Consider the following 17,360-nt stretch of genomic DNA (forward strand, 5'->3'; position numbering starts at 1 on the left):
GTCCCTCTTCAAGGTGCATGTTTGTGTAGGATGAACGCAGCTGGGGACGCAGTGGGGTTGGCTGTGGATGGGGACACCAAGAAGCCCTCACAGAGCAAACACACTTTTCCTCTGGACAGAAGGGCAGGGTTGTGAGACTTGGCTGCATTAGCAGCTCTTCATACCAAAGTCCAGCTTGGTCCCCTTTGGAAAGCCACAGTCTGTCTTGCTGTGATTTTTCTAAGGTATAACAAAGTGCGTTTTGATCTCTTGCTATGGAAAAGCCACACTGAAGCTTGGGTTGAGGCAGCAGTGGCCTTGTTTGCTTGCAACCATGTGGAAGCCGCTCCTTTTGCTGGGCTTGCCTGTGGTCATGTGTGTGGCCGCTGCGACCTGGCAGGTCAGCTGGGAGCCAGTAGGGCAGCTTTTCCCATCTGGGTGGGTAGTCAGGGCCCCACTAGGCCTCTTCATGTGATGGCCTGGCCTCATGCATACCTGGAGCTCCTGGGATACAGGCGTGGGAGGTGTCAGGTCTCTCGAGACCATAGGCCGCCTCCTCTACCACATCTGGGGCCCCACCCAGGGGTGAGGGAGACCACACAGGGCGGGAACCTGGAGGTGTGGGCAAGGGTCCAAGGCCGAGCACCACTCACTGCTGGAGCCTCTGCAGGACTGTGCTGGCCTCAGACCCACCCCTGAAAATGCCCGAATAGCCAAGGCTGCCCCAGACCCAGTAAGGAGACTGCTGTGAGCCCTTGACTTGGTGCACAGAGAGCCCGGGACATGGATGTGGGTGGGACATCCACACGCCCAGAGGAGGATGCCACCTCAAGCACCCCACCCCCCACAGCGGGAGCCAGCAGAGGATTTGCCCTCCACAGATGCTTCTCACCTCCTCTGGGGTCAGAGGGTGGGCTCTGATCCACATCCTGAACTCAATAGGCTCAGGGGCAGTGGAAACATACCAGCCCAGAGGCCCTGCCTAGCCCTATCAGGGCTCAGGAAGCCATGGGCACTTGCTCGGGCTTCTGGGAGAGCTTGGGAGGCTCTGCCTGGCAGCCGCAGAGCCCAGGAGATGCAGGGGCCTTTTGTCAGGTGAGGGTCACCTGCCAGGGTACAGCCTCTAGAATGGGACCTGAGTGTGGGTGTTGTTAGGCAGAAGCCGCGTCGTTCAGCGCATGAGGACATGGCTGGTGTGTCTCACAGCCTCCAGGGAGCTGAGGGCTCAACTGACCAAGCAATCACCAGGATGCTCCTCCACCTAGCCATGGTACCCGCTGGGTGCACAGAGCAGGGGGTCAGGGGCTGACCTTGGGTTTCCCACTGGGGGATGGCTTTATTGAGCATGACCAACGGTGACCAGTCCTTCTGGGGCACCTGGGGGGCCTTCCTGGGCCACAGAAGACTCATCCCCACAGCCACTCAGGCCTCTCCAATGAGGTGGCAGACTCTCCCCTGCAGGTGCCCTACCAGTGCGGCCTGCCACCCTTTCCTCCTTCAGGTACAGCCCCAGACTGTCCCAAGAGTGGACTCAGCCAGGTACCTTCCTCTGTGGGGAGGTTCTTGTCCTTGATTCTAATTCTGCTGCCTTTGCTCAGCACAGCCACAGCCACTGGGTCTGGGCCTCGAATGTGCCCTTCTCCCCATCCCCTCCTCTCAGGGAAGCAGCACATGAGACCATAGAGGATACTTGCTTCTCCACAGCAGCCTATCGAGACAGAATCCACACACGTCCAGCCCACGCGACGTGTACAAGTCAGCAGTCTGGTGCATGCGCAGAGCGGTGCAGCATCACTATGATCCCAGGACACTCCAAGAGGAGCCGGGACTGTCCACAGCCCACCTAACCCACCCCATTCTCTCCCATCTAGCTGTGCACGTGGGTGGGGTCAAGTGCTGTGGCCTCTGAGCTGGCATCTCTTTGGGCACAGTGACTTCTGGCACCCAAGTATGGCACTTGCAGCAACTCAGCTGTCCTTGGGGCTGATGGCCATCCCTGTCTTGTCTGCTTATCTGCCGGTTAACCCCAGGCAGTTCCACCCCTTGGTGATTGTTGTGAGCAGAGCTACTGGGCACAAGTTCCCGTGAGTACCTGAGCTCCTGACCCTGGGCACAGACCTGGGAGTGGAATTTCCAGGTCAGTGGGCGATTCCATGCTTAATGATGTCAGGACCTGCTGGCTGGTTTCCACAGCGCTGAGTGTCTTTTTTCACTCTACAATCTCCTGTTGGGGAGGACAGAGCTGGGAGCTATGCTATCTGTGCAGGACAGTGTCCCAGGCAAATGCCAGGGAGAGGGTGTCCTTGTGATCCTCAGATGTCCTCAGATGTGAGTGGCCTCCCACCTCCAGTCACCCCTGACCTCTTCAGGATCTCAAGATGTGGGCCTGTGTATTGCTCCCAGGACCCTGCAAGCTGGCCGGGCCTGCCAGGTGCCCCCAGTGGCAGCTCCTGCTCTACCCTCCCCAAAGACCAGGCTGTGTGGCAACAGAGCTGTGTCGTCTGCTCTGGGCTCTTTCTGAGCGTCCAGCATGCAGGGGGCACTTCACAAACATCTGTGTACAGACATCACTCCACCCTCCTAAGACAAACCCAGGGCATTGAGGGTTGGCAGCCTGAACATTCACACTCGGGGCTCTTTCTGATCAATTCTGCTCTTGATCTGTGTGGCCATCTAGCCGTTCCTGCGAGGGTGTGTTAATTCCTCTGTCCTTCCATGGAAAGGAAGGGTCCCCCACCCCCCTTGCCCCCAAGGGCTACAGAGCCTCAGCCATGCGAGGAGTCAGCCCAACCCCTCACCCCCTTGGCCTGTAGGGCAGCCCCGGCCCTCGGGCCTGTCTGTGTGGAAACCGTGGCGGGTGTGGCGGGGAAGCCTTTCCGATGACTCACACTGCAGGGAGTTCCCTGATGACTTGGAATATTTTTACTCCTGGATTCCGGCAGTTTCCTACTGAGAACCCGGCAGCTCTTGATAAGCCTGGAACACAAAGGCCCTTTCAGAACCAACCACCCCCTTCATGGTAGAGACTGAATTTTGATAAGCCCTGGGCTGGCCCTGCCTCTAGGCCTAGGCCCTTTGCAGAAGGGTGAGGCCACCCATGGCCCACCAGGGCAGTCGCTACTCCTCTGTGCCATCCCTGGCTACGCAGCCACCTCCACGTGGTTCCTTGAGCTGTGCAGCTGGTTCTTTGACCAGACTCTGAGCAGTCATTCTAGACACATTTCCCATAAATGCACATTTGCCTTTAAAAGTAGCATAAATAAACCAAACACCTGCCTCCTGGGTCTGCAGAACACCAGTGTCAGGTGGCCATTTGAAGAACAGGCCCAGAGTCCAAGACGACCTCCACCTCCCTGCCCTGGGCAGTCTGGGCCTTTGGTGGCTGCAAAATGCCAGAGCCTTAATGGAACATCTAAGCACGTCTGCTCCACCCTATGCTGTCACTTGAAAGGCACAGGTACATAGTACACCTCACTGGGGGTGGCAGCTCACACCCTCATGGGCCCAGGTGGCCTGGGAGGAAAAGACTCCTCCATGGATAGTTCTCAGCTGACGGCCCCACATTCTACCCCACACCTGTGTCCCTTTGATTTTGCTTCACCTCTGTGAAGCTGCAGAGCTGTCCCTGGAGCCCAATTTTGGGTGTTGAGTCTTTCCTTGCTGGCCAGGCCTCGGGAGCAATGGGCTATTTTTGCCTATACTGCAGGAATGAATGGTGTCTCCTGCTCAGGGTTTGGTTAAATGCACTGTCCTGGCCCTTTGCGTGCCTCAGTCCCCCCCACTCCAGCACGCTTGCTGTCCCTCCCTCTGTCCCTACTTTTTTTGGGACGGAGTCTCAACCTTCTCACTCAGGCTGGAGCACAGTGGGGTCTTCACACTGCTGCAGCCTCCAAATACTGGGCGCCAGTGACCCTTCTGCCTCAGCCTCCTAGCCGGAATGGCAGGTGCTGCCACCACACTCCACTGCTTTGTTTTTATTTGGGTAGAGATGGGGTCTAAGGCAGGTCTTGGCCAGATGTTGCCCAGGCTGGTCTCAAACTCCTGGCCTCAAGTACTCTCCCGCTTCAGCTCCCCACGTGCCCCATTTAGGACCAGGCACTCCTGGTGGCTCATTGAGTGCTGGGCTGTGGCTTCCAGCTTCTCAGTGGGCCATAGACTGCGCATAGCAGCTCAGGTTTTAGGACCTCAAGGGGGACTTTGTCTAAGAAAATTCAGAAGCGTTTTTTTTTTGTTGTTGTTGTTGTTTTTAAAGGCACCAGGAAAACAGAAGACTTAGCTGTGTACAGAGCAGGTTTGACCTTCGTGATGAGGATGCAGTTTGGGCAGGTCCCTCCATCACCCCTTCTTGCTTCTCTAGGTGTCCTCGGCACTAGAAGGCAGGAGGTTGCTGCTCTGTGGAACTCTGAGGCCTTTAAGAGCAACAGAGTGTGTTTTTAGTTTCCTTTTATTTTTTCCTAGAGGACCCCCAGCATGTGGGCCATCTGCTGAGCAGTTTGCCCTATGACCTACATCCTCCTAGGCCTGGCTGGGGGCTGCTGGGGCCTCAGTGAGCCTCCCCCAAAACCCCTACCCTGCAGGCACTGCCCACCCCCATGACAGCAAAAAGGGAGATTTTGTCTAATTTATTGATAATTTGGGATTTGTTACAGACAAACCTTTTCTTCTTTGAAAAGTGTAGCATAAACCAAACCTCAGTGTATGTATATATACGGTCATTCATTTGGGGAACAGACTTTATTTTGGGAATGATAGAAGTGAGGAAAAGGGACCCGTATAGGAGATTGACATCTGTTAATTCAAAATTATCACCCCAAGCAAGTCCCGGCCCTGCATCCTCATGGCCTCTGCTCCACAGACCAGACGCCCACACCCCACCTGGTAGGGAGAACAGTAAGCCCTTTCAGGCCCCTCTGGACACTCTTTATTTTTTTAAACATGTAAATGGCCACTTGGGTAATGTTAAAAATACCTTGTGTTTTGCATTTCTGCAGCCTGAGGTGGCAAGAACAGAGAGAGGCTGGTATTTGCTTAGCAGCTCCTGGAGCAGAGGACAGGGTTGGGTCCACTCACCCTGTGCGTCTGCTGTGGAAGACTCATGGGGCTTTGCTCCCCTCACACCTCTGCTCTTGGCCAGGGATTCTGCACACTCCCTGTGTGCTCATGGTCCATGGGAGGTGCACGGGCTGCTGCGACCTGGGACCCAGGCACAGCAGCACCCTTCTCCCTCCTTTCTTAGCTCTGCCCCCAAGAGACTGGGGGCAGAGGCCCTTCGGGATTTGTGATAAGGCTGCTTAGGTGCTGGGGGACCAGGTCTGGGATGTGCTTCTCAGGCCTCTCCCTGCTGCAGGCCCTTCCCACCCTGCCAGCATGGGTTTGGCGTCAGATGTGGGGCCAGGCCCCAGGCAGGTCACCCCAGGGTGCACTAGCCTGCAGCCAGGGTGGGGCCAGCATGGGGCCCTTGGGCAAGAGGTCCTGTCCCAGCTCCAGGCTATGACTGGACTGAGGGGAGCTTTCTGGGGGCCCCACCACACAAGGTAATGGGTTCTCCATGCCCTTTCTTCCAGATGGCCACCACGTCTGGGAGATGGAAGCAAAAACGGATCGAGACCTGTGTAAGCCAGTGAGTATCCCCGCACAGACTTGGGCTCTCGAGGGCTGGGTCCTGCCTGTTAAGATGAAACAACTAATGAAAACAGTAAAAGAATAAGTAATAGAACATGGCTGTAAAGTGCCCAGGCTCAGAGCATGAGCCTGAAGGCAGGGTGCCCTGCAGGTTCATGCCTCCCCAAGCAGCCACGATGCTGAGTCACATGGCTGGGCATCCAAACACAGCCAGGAGGGTGTCTGGGCCTGCCCAGACCTGCCACGCAGCACAAGGTGGCCTCCCCAGCATCCCAGAGAGCACTGATTGCCCCACAAGTGTCTGTCGTGTGACACAGCTGTGAGGACAGATCTGATTGTGCCTCTCAGATTTGTGTGTCCGATTCCCGAGGAGCTGGTGGGCTCATCTTGGCAGGAATTGGCCGTCACTGGCTCAGGCCTCACATCCAGGCTCTGCTTCCCTGCCCCAGCCTCCTTGGTGTCATTTGTGTGCAGCAGGTACCCACAGCAGTTATGGCTTCTTGGATTGGCTAATTAGGAAGATTTGTTTTGGTCTAAAATTGCTATTGCTGCTCCTACTTTCCTGAGCTTGGTGTCGGCTTGGGGTGGCTTTCTCGTTCCTTCACATTTAATCTGTGTCTTTGTATTTAAAGTGGTTTCTTGGAGACCACACATATTTGGGTCTGGCTATTGACCCACTTTGACAATCTCTGTCTTATAATTAATATATTTAGCCCATTGATGTTTAGAGTGATTTAGTAATAGAGTTGTAGTAGTATCTACCATTGAATTTTTTTGAGTGTTCTGTTCTAGAAAAATAGAATCTTTAGGCCCACATCATAGACTCCACGGCTGAGTCTGTAAAGGTCTGTGAAGACACTCGGTTCTCTGAAGCTCTGTGGCTTATGCCCGGGCACTGACAGAGGTGTCCGAATGGCTCTCCTCGGGTGTGGGAGTAGAAGGTAAATTATTCAGAAATGTCACTCAGGTAAAGCACTCAATGTTTTCTCTTGGGCCACCTTTATATACTGGATAGTGAGGTCAAGTGAACACACTATCCAGTGGATGGTGAGTTTTGCTGAAGTCGTCAAGGTCCTCTCACCTGGTGGAAGGAAGGTGGCATCTTCCACGGAGGGAGGCATCCAGCATATTGTGCCCGCAGCTCTCTGGCTACTGACTCACATTTGCTGCTGGTCACGCCTCCTTCTCTGTGAAAGAGGAGCGTCTCCCACTCTGCACTGAAGCACCTTTCTAAGTGCCAATCCCTTTATCAGAACCTTTTCTGGTGATCAGGTGGCCAGAGTCTTCCCTGGCCTTGGAGCGAGGCCTGTGCTCGGAGGTGACTCACCTCCAGGGGTCCCACAGAGCAAAGCACCAGTCTGGTGGTCCCCTGTGGCACCTTCACCCGAGAAGCCCCAGAGGCGATGCCCTAGGCCCCAGCCCAGCTTCTGATGGACAAGTCCTGGCCTATAAAGCTGGTTGGCTGCAGGAGCTACAGTTCTGGGCTGCTCGGAAGTGCCCCAGACACTCAAGTGACAGGTCACCCCCATTCGTCCCACTCCTTCTGGCTATGTGTCCCCAACAGTCTACACTGGACTCTGCTGGGTAGCCCTGGCCAGGGTGCTCATGGTGCCCAGGGGGCTGGTGCTGGCAGTTTGTGGGTGTTGGTGCCAGGTTCCTCCACAGCCGGGGTGGGTCTGCGGCCTCTCTGCCCTCTCCTGTGTCTGTACCGGGCAGCTGTCACCATCTAGCTCATGCCCTCCTGTGACTCTGGATTTGCCTATCCCCTGGACACTGGATGCAGGTAACAGGAGCCAGGCTGCCCAAGCGCCTGCCCACCCTGTCCCCTTGGCAGAGAGAAGAAGCTGCAAACCACGAACCTTTTTGGGCTGAAAATGACTCCAGCCAAGTTGGCATGTTCACATTTCCTGTTATTCTGTTATAGCGGAGCAATTAGCAGTTGTGTGTTTCATGAGAGACAGTAGTACAGGTGAAACTATATTTTTTGTTTACTATTTAGTTTTTCTCTTAAATGAAGTTTACTTTCATATACATTTTTTTCTCATCACAAAGGAACTTCATGTTCATTGTGGAAATTTGGAAAATATAAAAAAGTATTTAAGAAAAGAAATAAAACCTACCGAAGTGTCTCTACCTAGGTACAACAGTGTTAGCACCTGCACCTTCCTGGCCGGGCACCCGTGTGCGCGTAGACTCACATGGGCACAACATGAATACGTCTATCGCATTTTTAAACGAGATGGGGTTGTGCTGTGTATGTGGTTTCGTGCTGCCTGTAGCTGAGTATGTGAACTCAAGATGATGGATTTTCTTAGAGCAAGTCGTACGGCTGTGCTGGTGCCAAGTTAGCCCGGCTTCTCCTGTCCCGACGTGTCTTCATTTTCCTCCACTTTCTTTCCTGCCTCTTGCTTCTCTGTGTATTTGCGTAGCAGTGCCCCCAGGGAGAGAGTGGTTTTGTTGTTACTTTGTCTGCTTAGAGCCGTGTTTTTAACCCTTCTTATCTCACCTATAGTTAAATTTCCACGGCACACTTAAATTATGATTATCAAAAAGAGAGTAAAAAAAGTATACACTTCCTGTGCTTAGAACATCTTTCAAAAATAATTTAATTAATGATCTTTAAAAATTTTCACGGAACACCAGTTGGAAATCACTGGCTTAGAGAGTAGCTGTGGATCAGCCTGTGCCCATGCCCCGGCACACCCTGCCCCATGTGGAGGTTGAGGAAGCCACCAGCTGGGGCTGCCACCCACCTTGTCCGCCCAATCGTGCGATATGGCTCATCTTATCAGCTTCAGTAGGATATTCCCTTACTGTGTCTTCTCACAGTTCCCTCTGAGCAAGAGACTGAGCTGCTTTACCTGGACCCTGGTGTGGCCACCATCTTGAGCAGCTGTGATGGCTCTTGTGTCCCTGCCCATGTGTCCAGCCCTCTGAGGAAGCCTATTCCTCTTCATCCCCAAACAAGGGAGACCGAGCCTCAGGGATGGCCCTGTGCGGCTGGACACGGTTTCCCCTCTCCCAGCTGCTTCCTGCCACAAAGATGCAAAAGCTCTGGCAGGAGGTGTTTGGAGCTGTTACTTCTCCCAGATGAAACGCAACTAATAAGCCACAGGCACCTGGTGTCTGGGTTCCCAGCAGCAGCCTCTGTGCCTCAGTTTCTTCATCTGTAAAAGGAGAGGTCAGACCTGAAGTTATCTTCAGTTTTTTGTTTTTAACACCCTAAGATTTTGTTATTAACATGATTCAGCCAGTTTTGCCATTGAACTGAGTAATAAGCTACTTAATCACTTCCACAGAAGAAGTGATATAATGGATTTTTCTTACATATTTTCCCTACTTGTGAAACTAAAATCATGGTTGAAGCAATTAAAGGAACTTTATGGATGTGAATGTCCCCGACAGGGCTACCTATACCCTCCTGTCCACTTAGGGCTTGTTTAGGGCCCAACATCTGTGTGGCTCAGGGGGACGTAGGGTTTCGGTGTCCCCACCCCAGCCTGAGATTTTCCTATACAGTGCCATGCTTGTTTTTTAATATCTATATGTAAAAAAACACGATTTTTATAAAAATGTTGCTGATTTCTATTTTAAAAACATGAGCAGTAACAGCAACCACCTTAAGTCATGCAATTCTGACTGTGCCTTCAAGCTCTTAACTGTTCCTACCACCCGAGGGCCTCTTTCAGGCAGACTGAGTTTGTGGTAGGGCCTGGCGGTTCAGCTGCTGTGGAGGCCAACAGACACAGTCCCCCAAGAGGCAGCATCTCTGCCACCCTGCTGCCCTCGGCTTGTGGGTGGGCTGAGGCCTTCCCACCCACTCGCGGCCTCTCTCATTTCTGGGTTTCTTTGCCCATGTCTGGTCCCCACAGAAAGGGGGTGTATGCCCTGCTGGGTGTGCTTCCCTGTGAGCGGCTCATGCTTGTGCTGGTGTCCCACACACAGCCATGCCTCAGTTTGCTGCTGCGGGAAACCTGCCACTGATGGTCCGCAGCCACCACTTCTGTGCTACGTCAGTGCAAAGCATCTCCCATTCTCAGGTCGCTAACTGCCTCCTCTTTACTGTGGTCTCCCTAGAATTCTTTGGTGGTTGAGATCCCACCATTCCGCAATCAGAGGGTCGCTGGCCCCGTCCAAGTCAGTTTCTACGTGTGCAACGGGAAGAGGAAGAGGAGCCAGTACCAACCGTTCACCTACCTTCCCGCCAATGGTAACGACACCCTTCTAGCCTTGAGCACTGCACATGGGCGCGTGGGTTGTTTTCTCTAAAGGACACAGAGGCGTGCAATTCTGTGTTGCACTTCTTAGGACTGAGTCATCAATTCCCTCAAAAAAAAAAAAATGAAGTTTTCAAATGTATTTTCCTTTATTACTATTCAGGGGAGGGGGCTGTTGCATATTTGGTAAATTGCTGGTTATTTTTCTGGCTTTTTACAAATACATAACGGCCAAGGAGGAAAAGTCTGGCTTTTCTGCACTTCAGCACTGAGGTGGTCTTGGTGCATATTTAAATTCCACCGCTTTTTAAGCTGAAAAAGCAAATACATAGAGCTATTTTGCAGGTCCCTTTAGAAATAAGCCCCTGGTTTTAAGCCCAAAGTGGGGCCTGATGTGGTCACTTGAGGGAGGACAGGGGGCGCTGGTGACCTGATGCTCCAGCTGCCACCATGGAGGCGTCTCTGCAGCCTGCGATCTCATTTACTGGGGCTCTCCCAGCTGCCCCTGTGCAAAGTTTGAGGATGGCTGCTTCTTTCACTCAAAAAGCCCCAGCTTATCTTTTTAATGTTTTAGGGTGTTTTCTTAAAAAAAAAAAAAAAATATCATTAAGTTTGTTTCTTCACTGTATAAGCCAGTAGGAAAGAAAGTTTTCTCCCGCAGCGTCTGGGGCTTATCTCCGAAGCAGCCAGGGTGTGTGTTCAGACAGGACAGGATCAGTTGTCATCCTGAATTTTATTATATGTTGGGTAAGCTCTGCTATGTCAGCAGTATTTGTATATTGTTGCTTTTTTTAATAATAAAAACTTAAAAAGATAGAGATGTGTATAGTTTAGGAAGGAAATTATTCACCAAAACAACAGTTGCAAAAGCAGCCACTTTGTTACCTTAGTAAAATCAAGATTTTTTAAAGAAGGTTTCAGTTTTCCTTAAATGTAAATAAATGGCCTTTGCAAGTCACAAGAAAGCCCTAGAATAGCTGTGTATTAAACTGTTCAGTTAACTGCTTTATCTGGCAAATTCTAGAAATGCCTTTGAAGATTTGAATAATGGGGTTTTGTTGCAAAATGATCATGCATGTGAGTGTCCAGGACACAGAACAGCATGCGTGGCCTCAGCACAGCCACTTGTGAGGGAGAGGTCTGGGTCCCACCCAGCTGGCGTGATCTGTGTTGCTCATACATCCTGACTCCCATCCGCTCCTAGATAAGGATCGGCCCATGCATATATCTTAGAAAAGAAAATGTTTGGTCTTTTTAAAAAATGTAATAATTGTGTCTTAATCACACTGTAAGCATGGTTGACCAAAAATTGAATGTTTTAAAGAAAAGCTAGGCCTTATAAAGAAAAATTGCTTTCTACAGCAGTGTAGAAAATAGCTCAAGCATTAATTTTTTTCCTGTTCACTTGGCACATGGCTGTCCCTCTGCAGGTGGGGTGGCCTGAGTGGGTGGGAATAGCCCAGGGTTGGAGGTAGGAGGGCTTGTGTGGGACCCACATCCTTCCCTGCTATAGCTGAGGCCCTGCACTTGCCCCGTACCACCCGCCTGGCAGCGTCCAGGCCTGCCAGCTGCACAGCGCCTCGATCCACCCCAAGGCCCTCCCGCCTCCGTGCCTGAGTGGACGTCTCGCTGGATCCTGCCCCACCCTCCAGCCCAGCACCCACCTAGGCGTGGCCCATCTGCAGGAGGGCATCCCACATCCACCTGGCCCACCTGTCTCCAGCCGCGGTCACATCTCTCTAGGACATTTTCCTGCAGCACCCCAGGCACCCACCTGGTCCCACAGCCATGGCCACTGGCTGAGCTCCTGAACAGAGACCCCAGGCCATTGCAGGTGTTGACTCAGGCCTGATGCATGGGGATTTCCTGATATGTGGTTCTCAAAATAAATAAATGAACAATGGAAACTGGACCTTAGGCACCGTGTCACGCGTGGTGTCCTCCCAATGTGCCTCGCCACCGGCTGCAGGGATGAGTGTGAAGGTGCTGGCGGGTGCTCTCCTCATGTTCCTATCTTGGGGGCCTGCCCTGGCAGTTCCTGTCATGTGGTCAGGCTTAGCACCCACCTCCTCCAGATGGAGATTTCAGTTCTTAAGTACCAGAGATGCATCGTGGTGCCATGGAGGCTTGCAGGCAGGACAGGGGAGGACAGTCAGGGAGCCCTGGCTAATCCTAAGCTGGTTTGATTCATTTTCTTTTTTCTTTTCAAACTATGCTTGTGAGGTTGACAGCATCTTCCCTCTAGGTTCTGTTCCATCAGCTTCATGTCTGCTGTCAGAGGGAGGTCATTAAACACCCAGAAGAAATAAGCCCATTCATACCCTAGCTGTGAAATTCATGTTAATGCACAAATGTAAAATTAAGTCTTATTTTACATTTTCCTTCAAAATTATCTGTGAGCAAAGGTGCTTCTTGCTCTGCCACAGAGTCCTGTCTTGAGCCCCTGGGCGGGGCCTGCCCTGTCCCATATGCACACAGGCTTCCTACGAGTACCCCTCACCTCCATTCAGGCAGGATCTACTCTGGGGCCCAGCTGACCCCAGCACAGCACCCAGGGTCACCCTTGCCTGACCCCCACCTCCCACAGGCAGTACACCCCACCTCGGAGGGTGGGGCCTCGTAGACACGCAACGCCACCATCAGGCCAGTGACTTCCCACCAGGAAGCCTCCCACCTTCTCCAGGACCCCTTGGACAGATGCCTCTGGGTCTTCCTCAATTAACATTTTGGTTATGCTGTGTCTGAAAAGCACAGTCTGGACGCATCATGGGGCTGAGGGACACCCCAGGGCCTATCGTGGGCCAGATTCTGGCAGGGTCACACTCAGGGTTCTGAGACGTGACCCCAGTGTCCACAAGGCATGAGGGGAAAATGCTGCCAAGTTTGGGTTAAGGACACGTGTCCATGTGGCCCATTTCCCTACTGGGGGTACAGCAGGGCAGGGCCTAAAGCACTTCAGCAAAGGGGCCCCATGTTGCAAGCTTAGAGTTACTGAAGTTGGTATTTTTAAGTGAGAAATCATGACAAATCACTGGGTCTGGGAGACTCAGTCTTGCTTCTGAAGTTGCTTTAGTTGGTTTACATGGAAGTGCTGAGGCCCTGGGCCCCTACCTGGCACCCAACAGACCTGCGAGCCCATCCCCCCACCTGGTGCCCGTCCCCCACCTGGTGCCTTTGGCCCTGCAGGCCCATCCCCCCGCCTGGCACCCACCACACCAGTTCCTGTGGGCCACGTCTGTCTTGCCTTCACCAGGAGGTTCCCTCGTGGGGGACCCCTCCCTGCCCCTCAGCCACACAGCCATTCCTGGTGGGCCTTAAGGGCACCATCTGCTGGGACAAAACCCACTGGCGAGTAGGGGCAGGAAGTGGATTTGAGAGAGAAGAGATTAGCCTCAGCCCCTGGGCCTCCCTGGTGGGCCTCTCAGTAGACCAGCCCCCTAACAGCCCACTGTCTGTCAAGTCCACTGCCACAGAGGTGGGAAGGGGACCAGAATCCAGGGTTTCCTTGGTTGCTCATAAAATCCAGAAATGGCCATAAGAGGATGTGGGTGGGAGATGCTTGGTGGGCGGAGAGCCGAGGTCTGTGGCGTAGAACAGGCTACAGGAAGAGGGTGGGTGCCTGAACAGGTCGCCGAGCAAGGAGCCCACTGCCAGCGTCAACTCCCTCCTCCGGTCCCCCAGCACATCCCCAGACTGCCATCAAGGCAGCCCAGCCACAAGAAAGGCGCCAATAGTGCTCAGATCCACTGTTGGAGAGTTTGCTGGGCAGTGGACAGAAGCTGTGCCCGCAGCCCTGGGCAGCAGGGTTGTCTTCACAGTTTCTGATGTTACCTTTTTCCTGAGCTTTTCTGTTCATTTCTCCATGTCCACCGTGTGTGAAGTTTGATCCCCACACAGCCATCTTCATTACACCACTTTGATGCTAATGGTGACCTTAAGTATTCAGCTTCCCAGGCGGCACCTGTGGCTCAGTGGGCAGGGTGCCAGCCCCATATACCGAGGGTGGTGGGTTCAAGCCCATCCCTGGCCAAACTGCAACAAAAAAATGGCCAGGCGTTGTGGCGGGCGCCTGTAGTCCCAGCTACTTGGGAGGCTGAGGCAGGAGAATTACCTAAGCCCAGGAGTTGCAGGTTGCTGTGAGCTGTGATGTCACAGCACTCTACCGAGAGCAATAAAGTGAGACTCTGTCTCTAAAAAAAAAACCAGTATTCAGCTTCCCTTGGAAGGAGTCACCACGGCTGGACACAGTGACTTTCTGTACACCCTGGCCATGCCCTCCCAAGAGTGGGTGGAGCCTGGTTCTTAAAGCAGAGAAGTGGCCACTGTGCCTGGAAGGAGCCTTCAGACACAGGCCAATGGCTCACACACATTCCCTTGTTTTAGAGAGGAAGGGACTGAACTCTGAAGCCCCAAGAAAGTGTGAGGGCAAACGAGCTGCTGTTGCATGTTTGGGGCCAGTACCTCCCAGAACTGCTTCTGGCTTCAGGCAATGAGTTTGGCCAAACTAGCCACAGGGCACCTTGGGACTCTGTCTAGAGACTTACACCATATTTAGGGGCTCACGTGCCGGGGCTACTCACGCCAGGACCTCCCTCCACCCGGCATGTGCCTCCCTCCACTGAGTGCCTGACATGGCATGGCATAACCTGCAGCTCACACAGGCGACTGCCCACACCCCATGCCCTGCAGGGCAGGGTCACCACCTCCCCTCACTAGGGACATTTCTACCCAGGCTTCTGCCTTCTCTGAGAAGTCCAGCCCATCATGTGACCTGTGCCGTGTTTCAGGTGGCTGGAGGGTTGTTAACTTGGACACTGCAGCTGCTTCCACTACTTGCCTGGGTGGAGTTGCTATGAAATTCCCTTGTTACCAGTCCTTGCTATTCTAGCCAGAAAGTGAGGCATGGTGTTCTAATTGCTCACCTGCGACATCTTGATTGCATCACCTGAAGTGATGGCAGTAATGAGAGCTCACTCTCCCCTGAAAGATATAGGCTCTTCCAGGCCATAGGACCTGTAGGATGGCCAGGAGGGGGCAGTTTGCTCCTCTCAGGCCAGACCCAGGAGACTTCCCTAAACACCAGGAGAAGGGCCTGAATTTACTGCAGTGCATTCACCTCAAAGCACTGACATGCATCCAGAGGCCACAGTCACCTTAACCTCTTCGCACATGGGGAGCTTCCTGGAGCCTCCCATTTTAACATGGGAAGGGTTTGGCGGTGGGAGGCTGTGCCTGCCAGAAGCAGAGGCAAAAGGTGGACAAATGAGGAACGAATTTCAGGATCCAAATGCTTGAAGGAGAAAGACTGCATTTCAGGCCCTGTTGAGTTGGGTGTGTCCGTCCTTGCAGAAGGTGGCCAGGCAGGTGTCCAGAGAGGACCAGCTGGGACACCAAGAGCACCTTCATGGAAAGCTTGGGCTCTGTGGGCCTTGCAGCGAGGGGCACAGCTGCCTGCAACCCCATGCAGGCATCCCACGCTGTCTCTTTTGGCCATGGCCTGCCCACACCCCAGGGCAGGAGGCCTTCTCAGTGGGAAACATGTCCTGGCACTCACGGCCTGTGTTACTGCCATTCCTGCCTCGACACTTGCAGGAAGAACCAAGGTGGCTAATAGGATGCAAGTGTTAGCATCGGTGTCCCAGGGGGATTAGTTTATAGACAGCAGGCATTCACACTTGTAGATGGTTTGTAAACAGCAGGTGCTCGCCATTTGCAGTGAGACTACTGGCCTCACTCCTGCCACCCTTCTGGAGTCACAGTCATGGCCCAGCCGCAGTACCTGGTCCCAATGTGGCAGATGAACCTCAAATGAGCTGCTGGTGGCTGTGTGGGCTGTGCCCACAGAGCAGTTGGTGAACTCAGGTGAAACTGTGTAGAAGACACGAGCTGGCCCCAGTGCCTGGTCATGCTTCCAGGCTTGGCTAGAAGTTTCAGGCAGGGAAATAGGACCCCAGTGGAGTTCTAACTCCTCCCAGCTCTGTGCTTTAGGTGAGAATATAAACCCTGAAAATTCCCAGTCTAACGTAGATGCCCTCCTTGCTGTCCTGGGCACCAGAACGTGCTTCGGCCTCTGTGAAGCTGGAAAGGCTCTGCCCCCACAGCTGAATTCAGGTGTCTGCTGTTTCTGCTGACAGCTGCATCCCATCAAGGCCAAGCCTAGTCTGCGATTTTTCCCATGTTCCCCTAGGGCAGTGGTTCTCAACCTTCCTAATGCTGCGACCCTTTAATACAGTCCCTCATGTTGTGGGGACCCCCACACCTGAGGAGCAGTGTCTAGGTTCCTAAGACCATCAGAAATACATGTTTTCCGATGGTCTTAGGCAACCCCTGTGAAAGGGGAAAGGGTCGTTCGACCCCCAAAGGGGTTGAGAACCGCTGCCCTAGGGCCTGGCTTTGGCTCTGACCACATCTGGATTCACAACACACTAGAAACAGGCTGAATCAATTTCGGGAGAGCTCCTCTCCAGAGCCATCTAGGCGGGGCCACAGCTAGGAGCCAGCAAGCCATCCACAGAGCCCTGTGGGTCTATACATCAGCACTCCCCACCATCAGGGCCACCTGCATGGGCAACCCTGTTAGGAGGAAGGTGTCAGGCAACAGCTGAGTCAGCTGTCTGGCTCTACTGTGGACAGAAGATTGCAGAGCTGTTTCTAGTGAGTGAAGGTTGTATCTGCCCCATGGTGGCCCTCTCCACTCCTCCAGGGAGCTGTTTAGACAACCAGCACCCCACCCCACCTGTGTCTGTGTCCTGGGCGGATCAGGATACAGGAGGCTGGCTGGTGCCTCAAACAGACTGGGCCAGGTTGCTGCAGGCTGCAGCCACCCTGTGGAGACCTCATGGCAGCAGCCCAGCATTATGTGGCCACCCTGGCCTGGAGAAGGTGCTGATGTCCAGATTGGAAGGTTGATGGAAGCCCCTGGCGGGTGCAGGAAACCTCAGGGCTATACCTGCATGAGCTGAGTGAGCACTGGGCAGCCTCCACGTGCAGGTTAGAGCAGAGACCACCCCACGCCAAAGCGGCCTAGCCTGGGACCTAAGCTGGCACCTCCTTCCTTTATGTGAGACACACTGGTCTGCAGGTGTGCACTCAGCACCTTCATCATCCCATCTGTGCCCTGCAATTCCTCCCAAAGACACCACTGGTGCTGTTCCAGAGGCATTTACTGTGTGACAACTGAATTGTGATGTCACCCCTGGGTGGCTTATGGTCCATAGTGTCTCGCAGGCAGTGTTTTCAGGGTGTAATTCCTGAGTTGCCCTATTCCATCTTCCAGAGCCCAGGAGGGCACCACACAGCAAGCCTATCCTGGCTGGGTGATGCTGTGTTCCTCTCCTGGCAGCCAGCCAGCATGCTGGTGATCACTGTGCTGACCACACACATGTGCTCCATGGCCCCAGGCTGTGGCTACCCCTGCCCTGTGCCGAGAGCGACATCTGGCTCCAGGGCACAGGCCCCAGGGGCTCTCAAGCCACTGCAGGCATGGCCCCACCCACAAGTGGGAGAAGGCACATCCCGAGAAGACAGGCACTGCTGCGCCCA

The 17,360-nt window shown here is 53.6% G+C and overlaps 1 protein-coding gene across 6 annotated transcripts in view; it reads left to right on the top strand.

Moving 5' to 3' along the window:
- The window catches only part of NFATC1 (nuclear factor of activated T cells 1), a 103,120-nt gene that overhangs the window by 51,490 nt on the left and 34,270 nt on the right, over nucleotides 1-17,360 (top strand). For 4 of the 6 annotated variants that reach the window (XM_053571403.1, XM_053571405.1, XM_053571406.1 and 1 more), the window contains exons 7-8: nucleotides 5,544-5,599; nucleotides 9,679-9,811. In XM_053571403.1, the coding sequence (XP_053427378.1) occupies nucleotides 5,544-5,599; nucleotides 9,679-9,811 (189 nt within the window). Of the gene's footprint in view, nucleotides 1-5,543; nucleotides 5,600-9,678; nucleotides 9,812-11,331; nucleotides 11,731-17,360 lie in introns of those variants that run through there. The other 2 variants (XM_053571408.1, XM_053571407.1) reach the window with 2 other exon arrangements.

This window comes from Nycticebus coucang, chromosome 19, assembly GCF_027406575.1.
Source record: "Nycticebus coucang isolate mNycCou1 chromosome 19, mNycCou1.pri, whole genome shotgun sequence".
Taxonomy (NCBI): domain Eukaryota; kingdom Metazoa; phylum Chordata; class Mammalia; order Primates; family Lorisidae; genus Nycticebus; species Nycticebus coucang.